The sequence below is a fragment of the Zingiber officinale genome, chromosome 9B (genome assembly GCF_018446385.1).
Source record: "Zingiber officinale cultivar Zhangliang chromosome 9B, Zo_v1.1, whole genome shotgun sequence".
Taxonomy (NCBI): domain Eukaryota; kingdom Viridiplantae; phylum Streptophyta; class Magnoliopsida; order Zingiberales; family Zingiberaceae; genus Zingiber; species Zingiber officinale.
In genome coordinates this window covers 115,748,438-115,768,573 of record NC_056003.1, presented here as the reverse complement: position 1 = coordinate 115,768,573, position 20,136 = coordinate 115,748,438, and the positions used below count along the sequence as shown (strand labels likewise).

The 20,136-nt window shown below is 33.3% G+C and overlaps 2 protein-coding genes and 1 non-coding gene across 4 annotated transcripts; all 3 read left to right on the top strand.

Annotated features, from left to right (window-relative positions):
- Positions 1–7,698: 7,698 nt before the first annotated feature.
- TRNAG-UCC lies at positions 7,699–7,770 on the top strand. Its single transcript has one exon. It is a non-coding gene; the product is annotated as a tRNA-Gly (tRNA).
- Positions 7,771–7,871: 101 nt separating this feature from the next.
- LOC122023764 (uncharacterized protein YKR070W-like) lies at positions 7,872–14,407 on the top strand. Of its 2 annotated transcripts, XR_006123227.1 has the most exons (13): positions 7,872–8,020; positions 8,090–8,193; positions 8,531–8,566; positions 9,193–9,266; positions 9,978–10,018; positions 10,273–10,344; positions 10,446–10,644; positions 10,942–11,037; positions 11,156–11,223; positions 11,304–11,502; positions 12,100–12,183; positions 12,394–12,582; positions 14,080–14,407. XR_006123227.1 is itself a non-coding variant. In XM_042582060.1 (12 exons), the coding sequence occupies exons 1-12, from the start codon at positions 7,902–7,904 to the stop codon at positions 12,454–12,456; spliced, it is 1,155 nt and encodes a 384-aa protein (XP_042437994.1). In that variant the 5' UTR covers positions 7,872–7,901; the 3' UTR covers positions 12,457–12,783. The 2 variants fall into 2 exon arrangements, 1 of the variants encoding a protein (XP_042437994.1); XM_042582060.1 differs by lacking the exon at positions 14,080–14,407 and having other exon boundaries at positions 12,394–12,783.
- LOC122023765 (histone H2B.11-like) lies at positions 14,104–14,862 on the top strand. The gene has a single exon (XM_042582061.1). The coding sequence runs from the start codon at positions 14,156–14,158 to the stop codon at positions 14,708–14,710; it is 555 nt and encodes a 184-aa protein (XP_042437995.1). The 5' UTR covers positions 14,104–14,155; the 3' UTR covers positions 14,711–14,862.
- The last annotated feature ends 5,274 nt before the right edge of the window (positions 14,863–20,136 follow it).

Sequence of the window (20,136 nt, the reverse complement as noted above, 5' to 3'; positions counted from 1 at the left end):
TATTTTTACCAATTTGTGTCAATTTAGTTCCCACTTTATACCTTTTATATGTTTTTTATATTTTAGTATTTAATTTTCCATAATTTTAATTTTGCCCTCCCCGATTGTGGTTTTATTTTGATTTTGATTTGACATGTTCATTTTTCTAATGTTTTAGGAAGATGCTAAGTAATTTCACAAAAGAAAGGGATGTTTTTAATTTACTAAAAATGGCGAGGAGATAAGTTTAGATCAGTGGTCAGGTTCTGTTAGGTGGTCTTCGAGCTCACAAATAAGTCACCGCGAGCTCATAAGTAGGATCATAGACAGATAGAGCCCGAAATTTTATATTAAGTGCGAAAGATACATATTTATGTTAAAAGGGGAGGCTTTGTCGTTGTCCCTCATTCGACACTCGGTCACCCTCCATTTCCATACCACTACATCTCTTTTGTACTAAAAAATTGGGAGAAAAGTAGCCGGCGCCATTGTCCCACCTTGGCTTAGTTTTTGTTGGGTTCACAACAAACATATTAGGATTTGCTTGGGAGGAAAGAAAATAATGTTTCGTCAAATTTTAGATGAAATAAAATATTTCAATTATGTTTTCTTATAAGATATATCTTAGTTATATACATCAATGATTAATAGTCATTCATAATTTATTTTCTCTGTATTAGTTTAAAGATAAATTAACAGACAAGAATATTAAAGTAATCACCTAAGACCTTTTAGGGTGATATGTGCTGATCTTGATATTATCACAATTAGACTATATCTCTCTCAAATCTTATTTTAAGGTGACACTCTGATTTTATAAAAAAAAATTTATCATTCGGATCAACTCAGTTCTTAGATAAATTTTTTATTAAAAAAATATCCATTAATTTATTAATGTTAAAATTTGATTCTTAAATATTTGGGAGTTAAGAAGGTCCTCCTTACAGACAATTGTGAAATCAGTCAGATAAGAAGATCCTAATTTAGACTATGGGTTTGGAAATGAGATAATGGAATGATAATAAAAGATGTTTGGATTGTGAGTTTGGGAATGATAATTTAAAAATAATTTCTAAATTTATGAAAATCAACCAAATTCATATAATTAAATGAATTTCATTTATTTTTATTATATCTTACTATCAAACTTATACTTATAATTATTTCCATCATTTAATCAAATGTCACCGGTATAAATTTTAAAATTTTAAAGAGCGAGTCTTTTGTAATTCTGTGCATGCGGAAAGATTTATAAAGTGTTTATTAGAAAAGAAAAAGTTAGCTTTATCAAAATGTGCTTTATGTTTACTATTATTTATCTGTTTATTTATTAATTTTTATTGGTGGGGCAATATGACAAGAAAAAGACACCCATTGAATCAATCATTTCAGCCCTTTTGGAAAGAAAGAAAAAGAGCATCTTATTATTTTGGTGCTAAAATATATTTTAAAAGGAAATTTCTAAATGTATTTCATGTAATTTCTTCATGAGTCCCTCCATTACTATATTCATTACACGTTAAAAATAAAAAATCTCATAATTTTTTTATTATAAAAAAATCTTTTAATAACTCCTCTCGACTGAGGTGTTGATATATATTTTTCATGTCTTTCATATTTTAAATTATATATAATTAAATTTTTATAAAATTTAAATTCATAATAAAATAATGTTGCCTAACTTAATTTGTTTAATATATTTTTTATTTAAACATACATTAAAAATTATTTATTAAAATAAAAATGTGAAGATGACTCCTTAAATTGGGAATCAGTTTTTTGAAATCAACGAAAGCTCCCTCCCACCGTAGGATGCTCTAAGGTTCATGATTATTATAATGACCTTTTGTATTTGTTTATTTGTAATTAAAATGGCCGAAAAAGCAAATGGAAAACGACTTGGGTGAATTTGAAGTTGTAAAAGTTTTAAATGGCATACTTAACTTTTTGATTTTTAAAAAATCTACTATTATCCTTTTCAGCCTCCGGACAAATTATTATGATATTTTATTTTAAAATAAATAAATAAATAAATAATGATAAATTTAGTTAATCTTATTTAATAGTGTCATAGAAATTTTTCATAAATCATCAGAATAATAGAGAACCGCGATGGATAACTCATAAATTTAGCATCATTTGGTTACATGTCTCATTTGGAGAAAAGATTTATATAAATATACTATAATTGAGGATCAAATCATGAATATTTGGATATCCTACAGCTGTACTATAATTCCAGGGATGTGATATTTGATTTCAAAGAATAATATTATTATGGTGTTAAAATTTAAATTTATGCGACACTAGAATATAATTGATCTCTAGTATTTATTATTATTATTTTTTAATGCAGCACTTAAAGTGGTGTTGCTCTTTACCCTCTATTTGGATGGAGTGAGGGAATGTTCATTAACTGAAGGGGAAGTGAAGGAAAGTAAAAAAAATTTTAACTTATCTTTGTTTGGGAGGGAGGGAAGGTTCATTAACGTAACGTGTTACTTTGTTTGGAAGGAAAGGAATGGGAATGAAGGTTAAATAGATAAAATTACAAAAATATCCTTACTTTTTAAATTAGAAAATTTTTATAATATTAATATTTATTTTATAAATATAAATTAGATATTTTTAATAATAAAATTATTTTTTTATATTATCATTTTAATTAGTTATTTTTTAATAAAAATTAAATTTTTTATACTATTCATAACAAAATAATGAATTGTGGATAATTAAGTAATTAAATGAAAAATAATGATTTTAGAAACCTTAAATAAAAAAATTTGAAAGATAACAAAATTTATATTCTTTAAAAATTTATTAAATTTTGATGGAAAATTTTAAAAATAATAGATATTCTCTTAAATTTTAACGATAAAAATGATTTCTCTCTTCAATTCAGTTGGAAGACGTGTCAGATTCCCTCCTCTAATAATCTGGCAGTAAGCGAGCTGTGAAGAAGGCGAGGGAATTGAACTTCGGCGACATAGCAAAATTAGAAATTAGAACATTTCTTAAACTATTAAGAACAAGGATAAAATTAGAATAAAATTTTTTTTATTTCCTTTCCCCATCTTTACATCCCAATTCGGGGTGTAAGAAAATCTCTCTTTCCATGAGTAACAAAGGTTAAAACTTACCCTTCCTTACCTTTCATTTCCTTTTCTCACTCCTTCTCAAAGAAGGTTTAAAATTTCCCTTCCCTTTATTTCCTCTTCCTTTCCTTTCTCTCACCTCCTTCCAAACAGATAATTAAATGCGGATACAGTGGTTAGCGAAAGAATAAAATAAAAAATAAGTATATTGTTTTAGAAATATAAAAGTTAGGTTCGCCATTTAAGAATTTCATAATTTTAAATACGTTTTTTTATCAATTACCGAATGAAAAATATGCATATAAACTTAGACAAAATCTAGTAGCATTCTTTGAAAAGTAATCACTTGGGGAAGAAAAAGGTCGGAGAATGGGGATTGATAGATATCAATGACCACCTAACTCGTTTAAAACAGAAACTTTGTGATAAATATGAGATAGATTTAGGTTAGACCGAATCGACTCAAATTTTAAAAGTTATTCGTGGATCTTAATCCATTTAGTTAGGCATGTAAACCATCTTAACATCATAAAATGAGTGGTAAAATAAAGGCCATGCGTATAAGCAAAATATGAATATTCATAAAATGAGTGGCAAAGTCACGGGCCCATGAGTATAAGCCAAATATGAATATTATCGAATAATATAATCAATTAGCAAGTACCTTGTAGGTCTTTGTTTTAGTTGTTATTATTATCTTCACCAGGTATCCAATTAATTAAAGGACGATAGATTTATTATAGTAGAGTAGAGATTAATTTTTGATGATTGTGTATCTTTATTTTTGATAAAATTCAGTTCGATTTAGTTTAATTCGATTCAGTTTCTGTTTTAAAATTCATAATTCAGTTAAAATAAATAAACTAAATAGGAATATTAATTTGATTATTTTTTATTTAAAAGTATAATTAATTTAAAAAAAAATGTAATTAATTAAATGAATCTAAATGTAATTAATTTAGTTTTAAAATTTCAGTTAATTAGGTTGAAAATCGAATTAATCTATATTTAATTGGTTTGATTTGTTCAATTTTTAAGGAAGATTCGGTCGAATTAAAAAAATAATAATTTGTTCTGTTTTTGGTTCAGTCAACTTAGTTTTAATCAAATACTCAACCCTAGTTGTTCTAGGCATAGCTGAGATGGTAACTGTTGGATTGTGACGCACGTGAGAGGGGAGGTGAATCACATGGTTTTGAAATTTTTTTTTCGATTTTTAAAACTCGAGTACGCAGCGGAAAGTAAGAATGCAAGAACCAAGACACAAAAAAACACAGGCGATTTTTGCTAGGTTCAGCACATTCGGCGACTCCTACTCGAATGCCCAGGTCCCGCAGACTTATCAATGGGCAATCTACTAAAAACCTCTTCCAGTACCCTCAGAAGAGAGAGCCGAGTACAAGAAAATTAAACAAGTGCAACACACTGCACTTCTTCTTTTTTAATAATTAATTACAAGAAAAAGGTTACTGACACTTAAGGATCTAAGCGGAAGTGTTCGTGTGTCGGTGTCGGTCTACTGACCGCGATCGAAAGTTCTCGGAACAATCCTCGAGCGCAGTAGCTTTGCAGCAGAGTCATAGCATAAGCCTGGAGCAGTCGAAAGCTCAAATGGATGCACAGTAACTCGTATGTCGTTATTCTTTCAATGCCTCCTCGAGACTACCTTATAAAAGCCTTGGAGGGGGCCTCCCATAAGCATGGAAGGCGCCTCCAATGGGATAAAATATATCTTAACTTTGTTGCACCTTATCTACTAATCGATCAAATTTTATCCGTCAAGGGTGCCTTCCATGAACAGTACTGAGACGCCTTCCATAGCCATTGAGGGTGCCCTCGGGTACTGTTCACCCGAAGACAACTTTGTTTCCTTGCTTGCTTTATTGCCCTGCAACAAATGTGTTAGTTCAAATACCCTGCAAAATAAGTGTTAGTACAAATATAATAAATAGAGTAATTAGTTCCTGTTCTTCCAGGACCATAAACTAGTCAAGGTCTCAGTTTAAGAATCTCAAATGGACTTAGATTGGACCGAAGCCTACTGTCTCTCAACTAGGATGTGTCCTCACAGTCACTCTCTTCCAGTGACTTATCTTCACTCACCGTTTGTCAGACATCCGGTTAGCCCGTCGACTAGTCTGGACTTTATGCCAACTATCCGTTCGGCCCGTTGACCTAGTTAGACTTCGTACCAGATATCCGGTCAGTCCGTCGACCTATCTGGACTTCGTGCCAACTATGCGATCGGCCCGTCAACTTAGCTGGGCTTCGCACCAACTATCTGGTCGACCCGTCGACCTAGCTGGATTTCTCCTGCACACTAAGTCAAATTGTCAGATCACAACAAAACTAACTTAACCTACTTTGTCATTCTTCAAAACCTGAGTTAAACTGTTAGTGTTAACAACACCAACAATCTTTCCTTTTTTGATGCAAAGACAACCTGAGTTAAGTTAGTGAAAAATATGCAAAAATAACTAAATCAATGAGATGATTTTGATTTAGTTTGAGTTTGGTGTTTTTTCTAGTATTTTACTAACTTAATCCACCTAATCCTCCCCCTTTGTCATTTATCAAAAATAATAAGCATAGATAAGTTTGGGAAAAGTGGTTAAGTAAAGGAAAAAAAAATTTAACAATAGGAAATTTTTAAGTTTATTGGGGGAAATTAACCTTACAATAAAATAAAGTTTGCAAAATTTTCAAAGTTAAAAAAAAACCAATAAAGAAGTTAATTTTTTTTTTTTTCAAATGTGTCTTAATCGTCATGGCAGCATTTCTAAAAATAAAGTTGAAATAATTTTTAAAGTATGTATAATTTGTAAAATATACTATCTTTTCATTAAATTTCCAAAGATATGAAATTTGAAAATGCTAGAACAGAGTTAGAAGATTAAAGAAACGACATTTAAAAAAAATTAAAAAATATTTTGAAAATTGAATTTTGAAAACATTTTAATATAACTTTTAAAATATTTTGAAAAGCATTGAATTTTGAAAAAGATATAAGGGCCATTTTTAAATAAATGTTTTTTCAAAAATTTAAGGTCAAAAAATAATATGATAATATTTTAAGTAAAAAAACCTTTTGAAAATTATGTCAAGACGTTTTCAAAAATTTAGACGTTTGTCAAATTGATTTTTTAAAAACTATCTTTAAAACTTTTAAGGTTAAAAAGTAAATGAAAAGTTTAAAGATAATAGTTTAGTAACCCTTTAATGTTGGAAGTAGTTTTCAAAAATAATTTTGCAAAATATTTAACGAAAAATGCAAAAGGTTTGCAAAATTTAAAATATTAATACTCCCCCTGAACATGATAGTATTTTAAAATAAAACAACTATAAATTGTTTTTAACTGTCTAACCATTAGTTACTTACTGGCGATCAAAAGATAACAGTTTTTACTTGGTTAGTCAGGTTAAGTTAATTTATTTAGTTAATGTTTGACTAAGCTGAAAAACTTAACCTGATTTATGTTAGTCTGGTTTTTAACGCTCAAACTTGTATTAATATACTGATATAAGCATTTTTAAGTCCAGACAATCTGCCTATGCATCTCACCCCTTTCTAAGTTCAGCAACGCACAAACAAGGTAGTCATAGTGTATTGGTGAGATGCTCAAGTTCTATACCTATAGGAGTATGCTTTATAAGGATTTGATCTATACTAAGGCTAAAACTGAGTTTGAAAATTCTAAAAATAAGGAATTTTGAGAAATAAAAATTTTTATCCTAGAAAAATTTGAAAACAATTTTGAAAGTAAAGGTTCTATTCTATTAAGCACATTCCTAATTTTCTACGTAAGTTACTAAATTCACATTCGGGGAGGGGTTTAGTGAATATGTCAGCTAAGTTAAACTTTGACTCAATATATTTGAGTTCAATATCACATTTAGTGATATGATCCCTGATAAAGTGGTATCTAATTTCAATGTGTTTAGTTCTTGAATGATGCACAGGATTTTTCATTAAATTAATTGAACTAACATTATTAATTAGTACTTTTATATTTGTAAAGTTTAAATTAAAATATTTTAAGGTGTGCATTATCCATAACGAACTCCCGTCGACCAGTCTGAACTTCGTGCCAGCTATCCGATCGGCCCGTTGACCTAATTGGATTTCGTATTAGATATCCGGTTAGCCCGTTGACTTATCTTAATTTCGTGCCAGCTATCTGATCAGCCCGTCTCCTAGCTGGGCTTCGTACCCGCTATCCGGTCGGCCCCTCGACCTAGTTGGGCTTCGCATCAGCTATCCGGTCGACCCATTGACCTAGTTGGGCTTCGCACCAGCTATTTGGTTGGTCCGTCGACCTAGTTGGATTTTTCCTGCACACTCAGTAAAAGTATTAGATCATAACAAAACTAACTTAATCTATTTTGTTATTCATCAAAACCTGAGTTAAACCGTTAGTGCTAATCACACCAACAATAATCATGGGATAGATTTGCCGCATTAAGTATGGGTCAAATCCGTTAAAAATTAAGAATATACCTTCCCATGGAAATCATTTATAGTTTTTTAATTTATCTCTTTATAGATAGTCATGGTCCACTATGTGGGGACATTGTTCAAATAAATTAAAATATTATATAAATTAGAGAAATCAAAACATAGCAAGCGTTTGTAGTCCAACGGTTAGGATAATTGCCTTCCAAGCAATAGACCCGGGTTCGACTCCCGGCAAACGCATTTTTTTTTTGCCTTTTGTAATTGTTATTTTTCTCAATATGTATGCATAATAAAAGTAAAATTGTAGCATTTGCTATAAATAAAAACAAATAAATATTTTTGATGCGAAGGGTTTCGCATCCAAATCAGTCATGGGGTTTCGTTCGGTTCTCCTCCGGGCATCGCGGGCAAGGCTCAGATCCTCGCCGTCGCCGGAGGACCCGCGCTTCCGGCGGTCCTTCTCTCAGCTTCTTCACTCGGAACCCGAAAGGTTTCCTCTCCTCTCCTCTCCTTTCCCATGCCCTCCGCTTTAATTGAGGCGGCTTATTTGGCTCTGCAGACCTTCCTTCGGGATTGCGTTCGACATTGACGGTGTAATTATTCGAGGCCGAACCACCATCGGAGGTTCCTCTCACGCCCTTCGGAGGCTCTATCACGCCGACGGTATCGCCATACATATTTTGGCTTTACTCTTCTACCCCGCATCCAGTCGTTCTATTACTTGATTTAAGCATATGATTAAATTTACAGTTTTATGTGTGAAAAAAAATGTAATATACAAAAAGGGAAGGTTTCCTAGGAGGTTTTTTGAATTTACGTTGTATCATACTGGCGTCCATAATTAAGATAACTGTTAGAATGACTTCATGTTGGTGAAGTAAGGAAGTTAGCTTCTTTTGCTCCAGTTCATGTTTTCTTTTTATTTTTGTTTTTTTTTTTAAGTTTTGGGCTGTGTATCTTGCTTCTGCATCTGATGAGAGCGCAAATTTCTTCTTGGCAGGCACTCTCAAGGTTCCTTTTTTGTTCTTAACAAACGGTGAGCCTTGTCTATGGTTGTGTTTTAGTTTAATCTGATACAATGTGTTCGATTTCAATAAAGCGGACTTCAACTTTGTTAGATTGAATTTTTACTACTCAGTTAAATCTTCTCTCTACTTGTTTTGCAACAATAGTTGATGTTTGTCACTCTGTAGTCTTTTTAATCTTATATTATTCACTTGACAAACACAGTAAATCTTTACTGGAGGGATAATTTTAGTACATCTCTCTTCTCTCTCCAACACACACTCCTTAGTCTCTTTTAATCCTTCACTTAGCAAACATAGTAGAACCTTTACCGTTTTACTTGAGGGGGTTTCAATGACATTTCTCTCTCTCACATGCACAAGTACACACAGTTTCCATATACGTAGATGATAGATAATCTTTTTACTGAATAGGCTAATTGATGCCATTTTCTTTCTGCCAACACACACATTGTTACATATGTCTACATGACAGATAGCCTCTATACTTGATAGATGCCTCTGTACTGAATAGGTTAATTGTTACCATTTTCATTATGTTTACGCTAAGCCTGTCATGCTTGTTCAATATGAAGTGGAACCTACCTAAGTGATGGTAAGAAAAGTTACCTGAAACTTTAACTGTATAAATGTACAGGAGGTGGCGTCCCTGAAACTAAACGATCTTTGGAGTTGAGCGAGCTTTTGGGAGTTCCCATTTCACCTCTACAGGTAAGTTATATCCTTCATATATTCCTCCATATTTAGGATCATATCGACGAAGTTTAACTATTGATTTAGGATCATATGTAACCACATTTTCATACTGAAAAAAACCCTTATGGATTAACAAGTTTGTGTTAAAAAGAGCAGAATGAGTTAGGTTAGTTATAATAGGAAGATTCAAAACAACCTTTAGATTTTATAAGTAGAAAAGTTTAAGTCATTTAATTTAGAATGTGAAGAGTACATAGAGGGAAAATATATTAATTATTAAGAGAAACCCAATCAACCTTTGCTTTCTTTATGACATGGTCAAACAAATGGAGGGGAAGTTATATATAACTGACCAAAAATAGTCAGGACTGACTTGTTGTTTTTGTTTCTTGTATGCTAAGTAGTCTTTGCAAATGACAATCATGTGAAAACTGAAGATTGTAAAAGAAAACACACAAGATTTTTTTTCTTAATATTTATGTTTAAATTGTCATTGAAACAAAATTGTGAATTTAACATTGTTGTGTTTATATCAGTAGGCTGATGTTAGTATTAAAGGTCTTCCATCTTGTTATCAGACAGTTCCTTTCCTGCAGGGAAAAAGAAATGCACCTAAAATATTTAGTTTCACTTTTCCGACTAGTAACTGAATCTTTTTTAAGCTTTCTAAATTGGTATTTAGCATATGATCTCTCAAGACTGTCAACTGATTGGATTGTGATGCAGGTAGTGCTCGGCCATTCACCTTTCCGACAATTGGTCAGCAGGTGCTGAAATTGGAAAAAATTAAAGCTTTAACAAAAAATAATAACTATAATAAAAGGGAATTTACCTAATATATTGATGTGGTTTGTAGTTTATGAAATATGCAAGGAGGTTTATCTAAAGATGTTCCATTTTTGTTCTTAACACAATGTTTGTGTACAATAACAATCAAGATTGTCTCATAGAAGCAGGTTGTCATAATTCATTATCAAGGACAGAATATTGTATAATGAAATTTGTTACTTATAATATGCAGATTTGAGAATGAGCTTATAGTTGCAGTTGGAAAAGGAGAACCTTCCCTAGTGATGGCAGAGTATGGATTCAAGTAAGAAAAAAAACATCAGTATTCGTTTTCTTTGTTTTTGTTTTTCCCCCTCCAGTTTCTGGAAGTGTGTTATTCCTAGCAGCCTTCTATTTTGTGTGCAGGAAAGTTCTTTCTATCAATGACTATGCTTCATACTTTAATGACATTGATCCCCTTTCTCAGTACAAAACCTGGAGTCTCAAACAATCATTTGATAAAAATTGTAAATTAAGTTTCCAATCAAAATTTAATGTGCACTCTGAGAGGGTTAAAGGAGCATTTGTTGTCAGTGATCCTATTGATTGGGGAAGGGATATTCAGGTACTCTTTTTCTTCACTTTCTTCCTGTGCAACTTATTTGCAAAATATTTACCTATGGTGATGTCTTGAGAATATGTATCATCATTTTTATTTCTTGCATCCCTGAGGCCCTGTATTTATGTTTCATCATAACGTAAAAAACTCAGATCATGCTTTGTACAGAGTTCATTGTCGCCATAAGATTCATGTATCAGATCCCAACTAGTTAAGACTCATGTCTTCTTGTTGTTGTGTTTGGCCATTTGTTCCTTTGGTTATATAAATGATTTTTTCATTATTTATGTTGTTAAATTGTAGGTGCTGTGTGATATCTTAAGATATGGTGGGCTTCCTGGTAAGGGAAATGGACATCAACCACCTTTATATTTTGCAGCGGATGATCTTGAATACCAGGTGTGATAAAATTTAGGCTATTGTTCACTTTTCATGTAGTTTTGGATGACGGAGAATGCCGATTGTAATTTGCGACTATGCATTTTTCTGAAATTTTGACATACTCCAACCTTAGTAGGCTGCATTTCCCTGCGAGCGTCTCGGGATGGGTGCTTTCAGGATAGCACTGGAAAGCATATATAACAGGTACTAGATTTAGCTTTGGTAATTTCGTTAGAAGGTAATGTAATTTTACATATTCCTTAAACTCTTTACATCAAATGCAGAATTCATAGCAGCCCACTGGAGTATACATCTTATGGCAAACCCAATCCATCTGTGTTCAAGAATGCTGAATCTACTCTGACTAAACTAGCACTGGCTACTTACCCGGCTAAGGAGACGAGGGTCGGCAAGAACTTTGCATTCAATATTATCTATATGATTGGAGATAATCCTAAAGTCGATGTCAACGGTGCCAAGAAGGTATGTGGTTATGAATTCAGAATAAACTTATACAGGATCATTTCCAGGTTGTCATCAAGTGATGTGTAATCTTAGATTGTTGTTCACCCTTTCAAAACGTAGACCATTTGACTAGTTTTTTGTGGTCAAATTTACTGATGTTGGCTGTGATGTCTTGCTGCTTTGCTTACAATCTTGACATTATCATGATGAAATTCTCGATTACTGTCAGCATATCCACAAGGCTCGCTCTGATCTGTTTCTCCCTCTGTTCTCTTTGAACTACTCGACCGCCGTTTGGTATATATATCAATCGAGCTTCCTTGACTGTTCTTTACCAATGATCTCTACCATTTCAGAAAAATGTATTCTATTTAACTTTGGTCACTCAACAACTGATTGTGACTCAGTTCAAAGAAGTCCCACAAAAAGTGTGTTTTGAGAAAACATTTGTTTAGGGCTGGAACTGCTAGGTCCGTGGCATAATCGTCGCAACTTCCTTACTTTCCTATCGAACTTTGACATTGTTTCTTCTTGAGAAGATTCAAAATCTTCTTAAGACATGGTTTATTATCTGAATGTGCTTTAATTGTTTTGTTTTACTATTCTCCATTGCAGGCAGGACATCCTTGGTTTCCTATTCTGACTAGGACTGGGGTGTTCAAGGGTAAAGACAATGACGAACAGTTTCCAGCAGACCTGGTAGGTCAATTTACTTATCTTACTTTAAAATCTTTCGACTTTCGATATGCTAAGGCACATTCATTAGCGAGGATTTAAGTTTCGTACTAAACTGTATGCTATTACTGTCTCTAATATTAGCTATCGATTTGTTTGCCTACCAAGTTCTGATACGAATGTAAACTAACGCAAGATAGCCGGACTTTCTTTCTTTCTTTGATGCTACTCTAGGTGGTGGATACTGTCGAAGAGGCTGTCGATTTTATCCTGAAGAAGGAGAACATACAATCATGACGACTATTTGTTTTATTTTCATTTGTCCAAAGAAACCAAAGTCGGGCGATGCACGGGATGAATGAATGATTCCGGTCAATTCAAGAATTTCAAGCCCCGATTGTTTCAACTGCGGATTCGATGGAGGTACAAACTCATGCCTCAGTTGAATTTACAAATGACCTATTTATTCTTTCTCGGAAACTTTGAAGTATTTAGCCATAGTTCTTTCCTATGATTCAATGGTATCGACTGATTTACGCTGAAACCTAAATGAATTTTGGCAAATTTATATGTAAACTTAATTTTAATATAAATCCAAGCTCCTTGTCTACATTTTTCACCTGATGTGGATGTAACATGTAACGATCCTATTTTTAGTCAAAATTGTCATTTAAAATCTTTCGGAGATTTAAAATAATTTTAGTTATTTTTATTAAGATTATATTTCATATTGTATTAATTATGATTTCGTAGTTGTTTCAATTTCAAATTATAATAGTTGTAATTTGTAATTCTAGAATCATTATAATTTTGTAGCTGCTACAATACGCCTGATCTGTTTAGGATTTAGGTCAAAAATATAGATAGGATAAGGATTTAGGTCAAAAATATAGATAGGATAATAATAAGAAGAGTATTTAATGATAGTTATGTTATTTTACAACTTGGAATGTTTGGAGTGCTGTTATGATAAAAAAAAAATATGCTAGGGGTGTAATCGAGTCAAGCTGAGTCGAACTTTTGAATTTTGAGTTTGGCTCATTGATAATCAAACTAAGTTCGAGCTTTATTTAACGAATATATTCATGGTTCATGAAGTTATTCAAACTTTTATCGAATCTAAACAAGTTTAATAAATATAAATTATAAATTTAAATATTCATTAATAATTAAATTATATATTTAAAGAAAAATATAATATTTTTATTAAAATTATAAATTTATTTTAATAAATAAATTTAATATATTTGTCTATATTTTTTATAAGTAGAGTATAAAATTTATAAATTTAATATCAAAATTATTATTTTTTTATTTAAAAATTGATTTATGAGCTTAATGAATATATTCATGAGCTAATAAGTTGAGTATTTTGAAATATAAATTTAATTTATTTATTTTAACGAGTTTTATTAAATGAGTTTTTATCGAATTGATCAGTTCAAGAATGATTTCGTTCATTTACACTTTAAATTATACTGGGTGGCATTTTACTATTTAGAGGGAAAAAAACAGACTTCTTAATTTTTGGCCAGTTGTAAAACCTACACCAAAGGAAAATATTATTATAATTAAGTGTAAAATGATAATAATTTAAAACTCCGAAACATTTAGGAATTTTAAAATGCTGAAGGAGTTTATTAAAAAAAAGTAATGTTTTTTTCCCTTTAGATATAAATAAAAGCATTTTATTTTATTTTTAAAAAGTATTTTCATGATTTTTGTATAATTGAAATATACTTAAATTAATTTGTTATAAAGTTATTTTTCTGTCATCTACAAAGTAATAATTCCATTATATAGACGATGTAGTTTTTTTTTAAAAAAAATTTAATGAATTTTTTATTATGTTATATAGCTAGTTTTACTTGGATTTCAATCGATCCCAACTGTTAAAGTTAAATGCAAATCGACGTACAGCATACTGCCAACGCATCAATCTCCGTCCCCCGATCAACAACCAATCAGATCACAGATCCTTGGCCTATAAATATCAATGCATCGAACCCTACTTGGTCCATCGCTTCGGGTTTCAAAATTCCCACCTACCCCTTCGATTGTCGTTCTAAATCGCTCGTTAGGGATTGCGATGGCGCCGAAGGCCGAGAAGAAGCCGGCGGAGAAGAAGCCCGCGGCCGAGAAGCCAGCGGAGGACAAGGAGAAGAAGGCCGAGAAGACCCCCGCCGGTAAGAAGCCCAAGGCCGAGAAGCGCATCCCCTCCAAGGATGCCGCCGCCGGTGGTGATAGGAAGAAGAAGAAGAAGGTCAAAAAGGGGACGGAGACCTACAAGATCTACATCTTCAAGGTGCTCAAGCAGGTGCACCCCGACATCGGCGTCTCCAGCAAGGCCATGTCCATCATGAACTCCTTCATCAGCGACATCTTCGAGAAGCTCGCCCAGGAGGCCTCCAGGCTCGCTCGCTACAACAAGAAGCCCACCATCACCTCCCGCGAGATCCAGACCTCCGTCCGCCTTGTCCTCCCCGGGGAGCTCGCCAAGCACGCTGTCTCCGAAGGCACCAAAGCCGTGACCAAATTCACCAGCTCGTAACTGAGATTTGCTTTGTTGTTTCCTAGATTTGCGTTGTGGTGTAGAAGCTTAGCAGATTTCAAGCTTTGGTTTCCTCCTCCGTCATTGTTCTATGTTTCACAGCTTTCTTTGATTTCGATTTATCCAAAAATGGCTCTGTCTCTTCTTTTTCTCGATTAAGTCTAACAATTTTGCTCTTTCCTTTCTACTTTTTCTACGATACCTGTTCCTGGGTATTTGATAGCATTCTGAAAATTTGGGAACATAAAATAATATCTTAAGATTTATCTAGAAATCTATTCTACGAAGCAACACTCTTTCTCATGAAGAAAATCTGCAACCTTCACGCCATCCAAACTAAGGAACTACTGCACTGAGTTAACTAGGTTTTCACTGAAGCTCCACACCCGCATTGTTTCTGAAAACAAAATTTAGGGACGGTATTCAGTCTGGTAATATTATCGAGCCGTCAAACAATTACGATGAAATCGATAAAAGGTAAAATTTAAACGAGAAAGGACTAATACATAAAAAAAAATTTATCAAAAAAATTCGACGTGGACTCGAGGAACTAATTCAACTATTCGTTATTCGTAGCAATGCCACAGTCGCGTTCTTCCGTGTGTAATCAAGCTTATTGACCTTTATGCATCTTTTATATTTTTTTACTTAGCATCCTGATTAATTCTAGGATGATTCGATTAATCTTATAAAAATTTATCATCAATTATTAGTATAAATTAGGAAATATTCATAGTCAGCGGACCATTTAGTAATTAGTGGGAGGATCAATTTGGATAGGTTGAATGGAGATCCGATCTTCTGTCTTAAGATTCCTTGTGTCCCCATGTCCCTTTGTCGATCGGACGGTTATGATAGTCTCGTGATGTGCATTGCATCCTTAAGATATGATCTAACCTGTCTGATCGGCGAGGAAATATGAGGACATGAGAATTTCGGGATAGAGAATTCGATTTCGATTGAATGAGTTCATATCGGGTTGAAATAAAGATTTTACAAAAAAAAATCCAATTCATATCTGAATTGACCCTCAACATAATGCGGACTCAAATAATCCGATCAACTTGAGTAATTCGAATAACTTAATAAAAATGACTTTTATTTACTTAATTTTTTCTTATAATTTTTTTTATTTTTATTTAAAGGTGTAAACGAGTCAAATCACTGACGAATTATTTGGGTCACGATTCGAAAAAAAATCCTTTTGAGTTCATTCAATTAAATTAACGACTCGAGTTCGAGTATGATTTTGAGCTCAAAAATATTATTCAGTCGAATTTGAGTTTAACAACATTTGGTTCATGAGCTCATGAACATATTCATTAAAGGCTCATGAACGTGTTTATTAAAAAAATCACGAGCATGCTCGTTAAGTATATATATATAAAAGAAGTTAACTAGATAACCACAGTAAAGTAATAGTGCAGGAAAATATAATGATGTTGGAATTTTTACTCTTTTTTTTTTAGTCTGTTTTCTTTTCTTGATTGTTTTCCAGGGAGCCTCACCTGTTCAGGACCAAACCTTCAATCAGTGCCCCGGCTTATGCGTAAGACTTTGGATATATACCCTTCTTACTTAGCCTGCACATGTCTTATACGATTTTAGTTATTCCTGATACAGTTACTGTTCACCTGTTGGCTACTAAGATAAGGACTGAGGAAAATAAACAAGATTAGAATCAAGATAGAATATTTTTGTTGAAACTCATTTCATCATTATAAAACAAGCATAGATTTATGTACTGAAGAAATTTTACAGGAGATTACAATCAACAAACTGAAAAGTACTAATTACATATTTTACATACTGCCACTTAAATTTACATACGGAAATTGAAATATTTTACATACTTATAGAGAGAAAAGAAGGGCGTTGAAAGGGAGTTGGAAAGGGAAATTGCAAGAGCTTGAGGAGGCAAAGAGTGAGAGAAGGCTATGCGTGGAGGATGCCTTGGGAAGAAGAGGATGATGGCTTTTTATAAGCAAGAGAGGAGAGATGTCTTCTGGAGGAAGGAAACATTTGCTTCAGGGTGAAGGAAAGCATTTTGGAAAAGTAGGACAGGTGGAATGAAGATGTTGTTTTGTGTGAAAGGAGGGCATCTGAAAAAGAGACAGGTGGAAAGTAGTTTTAGCTTTAGTGGTGGTACTGGTGAGTAGTAGTAACATTATTGAGTACTATAGTGTCGGTAGTGACATTATTGAGTACTGTAGTGTCCGCGGTACTATTGGTTGTGGTCATTCTTAGCTGCCCATCATATTATCAATATTGTCCTCTCCGGCTGAGTCTAAAGAAGGTGCTTGTGAGCTGGAAGCTTGGATTGGTGCTCTGTGTATGGCTAAGGCAGCTCTGTAGGCTCTAGCTGAAAGGGCGTAGCTTGCTAACCTCTTATTACTCATTCTTTCTGTTTTCTTCTGGTAATGTTGAAACAGGGTAGTATGTTGTGTAGTAAAGTGAAAAGGGAAAAACCTGGTACCCATATCTTTTGGCCAGTAAATTTTTTCAATAAATGATTCTCCAACCAGGAGATAAGTATCTGGGTCTTTAAGGCGGTCACATCCCCAATGAGTTCCTTGGACTGAAACTCACCAGTGTTTGAGTTGGTCTGAAAAGGAGAGAGGAGCCTCCCAATCATAGTCTGGATCTGTAGGATAGTCATGTAGCTCAGCTTGGTAACTACCGACTTCATTTACATCAATTTTAACTAAATGTCGGGCTGACTCAATTTTGAGGTCCAACCATTCTGGAGGAGTACTGTCAAATGTGCATACTACAAATGTCTCTTCTTCTTCTAGGGCAATAGAAATAACAGTTCCCAGTTTCTTAGGGAAATCTTTAACTGAATCTGGGTCATAAACCCACAATTTATGCAAGAGGCCATAGTCAAGGAGAGTAAAAGGGGTAATTTGTCCCCCTTTGTAAGCCGTAGTAATGTAGGATTCATAATTCATGTTAGCTCTTCTAAAAGCATAGAGAAGCTGGCATTGACATTTGTATTTGTCTGATTCTATTCAGGGTGGTCCTTTCTTTTGGCATTTAAGTTTCGGGCTGAACTCAGCTTCATATACAATAGTCATTCCTTCAGGAGGTGTTTTGTGAAATGCTTTTAAGGCCTCACATAATTCTATAAATATTTGTAAAGTAGATTTCTCAGCCAGACTGCGAACATAAGTATGAATGTCCTCAGGAATAGTATTTGAGAATCCTGCCAGGCGCATTTCAGATGCTCTTTGTAAGGTTGTAGCCTTATTTTGTTCTTTAAGTTGGGCCAAAGTTAGATATTCTGGTCTGATAGGAGTAGTAGTGTGTTCTGTTAAAGTCTCTGTCAGATTATTCTCAGGAGTATGCTGTACAGCTTGAGCATAAGTAAAAGTATTTGTATCCGGGCTAGTAGCTTGTATTGGTGTTGTTTGCAGAGTTGTACTGACAAAGAAATGTGGCCCTAGATGGGCTCTGGCTGCTGTAAAAGCCTCTTCAAGTGAATAATAGCCTTTAAAGTAAGGATGTTCCAGGTTTTGAATGGCTAAGTTAGTTTCTTCCCATGTAGAATATACTCCTGCCTGAGGTCCTGAAAAGACCACGTAACAGGAAAATTTATTTCCTGCTGGTTTTTGGATAGTAGTAAGAAAATAGTTGGAAAGAGCATTTATAACTGTAATTTTATGTCCAGAGCTTCCTGGAAGAGTAGGGATATGCCAAATATTGTCTATAAGACAGTTTTGGATGTGGTCAAGTTTTTCTCTGCCAACAATCGAAAATGATCTTCTGGTTGTGTAAATAGTTGTAAATCTTGGGTACCAAAACGCATGATTTTGGTGGAAAAAGTACGAACTTTCCTTGGCCTGTCCATCCAGTAATGACTCAAAAAGTAAAATGTATTGTTAATGTAGCAATCTTGATAATGTATCTGCTAAAGAATTATTAATCCCTTTTATATGTTCCCATTGTATTTTAAGTCCTTTATTGATTATGGTATCTGTAAATTTTAACCAACGCTTTATACTGAGGCTTTTTCTGACTGTTTGAGTTTGTTGACCATATTTGACTATAGCTTCACAGTCTGTCCTAATAATGATTTCTGGTTTGTTACAAATAAATAATCTAAAAGCTTCTAAGCAGTAAATAACAGCTAAAATTTTATAATCTAATGATGTTAAGTGCCCTTTTTCATGGTATTTTCCAGAGGCATAACGGCATAAGGCTTCTGTTGATTTAGGTTCATATTTGGATGTTTTGCGATATAAGATACCGCCCCAACCAGTCTCACAGCCATCTGTTTCAATAATTAAATAATCAGAGTCAAGAGGTAAAGTTAACTTAGGTATAGTTTTAACCAATTGTTTGATTTGTTGAACTAACGCAATATCTAGTTGGTTAAAATATTTTTGTCCAGTCAAGGATGTCTTATTATATTAAGGTCCACTAATTTTTCCTATATCTTTTAGATAGAGTCTTGCATAATTTAGAAGACCTAGAAATGCTCTTAAAGTCTTAGTATCTTCCATTTTGTCTGGAAAGGCTAAAATTTTAGCTGAAATATGAGGTTGTAAAGTAATTTGTCCTTAACCTATTTCAGCCCCTAAGAATTCAACATGTGTAACAGCTAGTTTTATTTTCTTTCGTGAAATAATTAAACCATGTTTTTCAAAGAGATTAAAGATTGTATGTAAATGAGCATAGTATTCTTGTTTAGTTTTGGAAAAGACTAAAATGTCATCTATATAGACACATGTGAAGTGAGAAACATTCCTAAAAATATCATCCATTTTTTTTTTGAAATATTTGAGGGGCTACTTTAAGACCAAAAGTCATAACAAGTCATTCAAAATGTCCTTCAGGGCAGGAAAAAGTCGTCCATTCTATAGAGTCTGGGTGCATCTTTACCTGCCAGAAACCTGATTTCATGTCAAACTTTGAGTACCATTTAGAATGTTGTATTTTGTTCAGAAGTTGGTCTTTATCTGGTATATTGTAGCCATCCTCTTGGCAGTTATCATTTAACCGTTTGTAATTAAATACCATTCTAGATTGACCTCGTTTTTGCTCAGCTCCTTTATTTACTATAAAAGCTGGGCTTCTATGTCGAGAGGTAGATCTTTGAATAACTCCTAAGTGTAATAATTGTTGAATATGTGTTTTACATTCTTCGGTTTCCCAGTTTGTGTATCTTAAGTCTTGAGCCTTAATAGTTAGGTCAGGGTTAATGATTGCTAATTTACAATAAATTTTATCTCGCTCCCAATATTTAGTTGGGTTGTCACCAATGATTTCTAGTTTTTCTAGACGGGAGATGAAAGAGTAGATATCTGGCTGATGAGTATTGATAGTCTAAAGCAATTGTTTAGGGAGAAGTAGATCAGTAGGAATATCCCAGAAAGATAGATCACTTGATGGGCTTGTCCAACCAAGTAAGTCTAGTTTTCCTG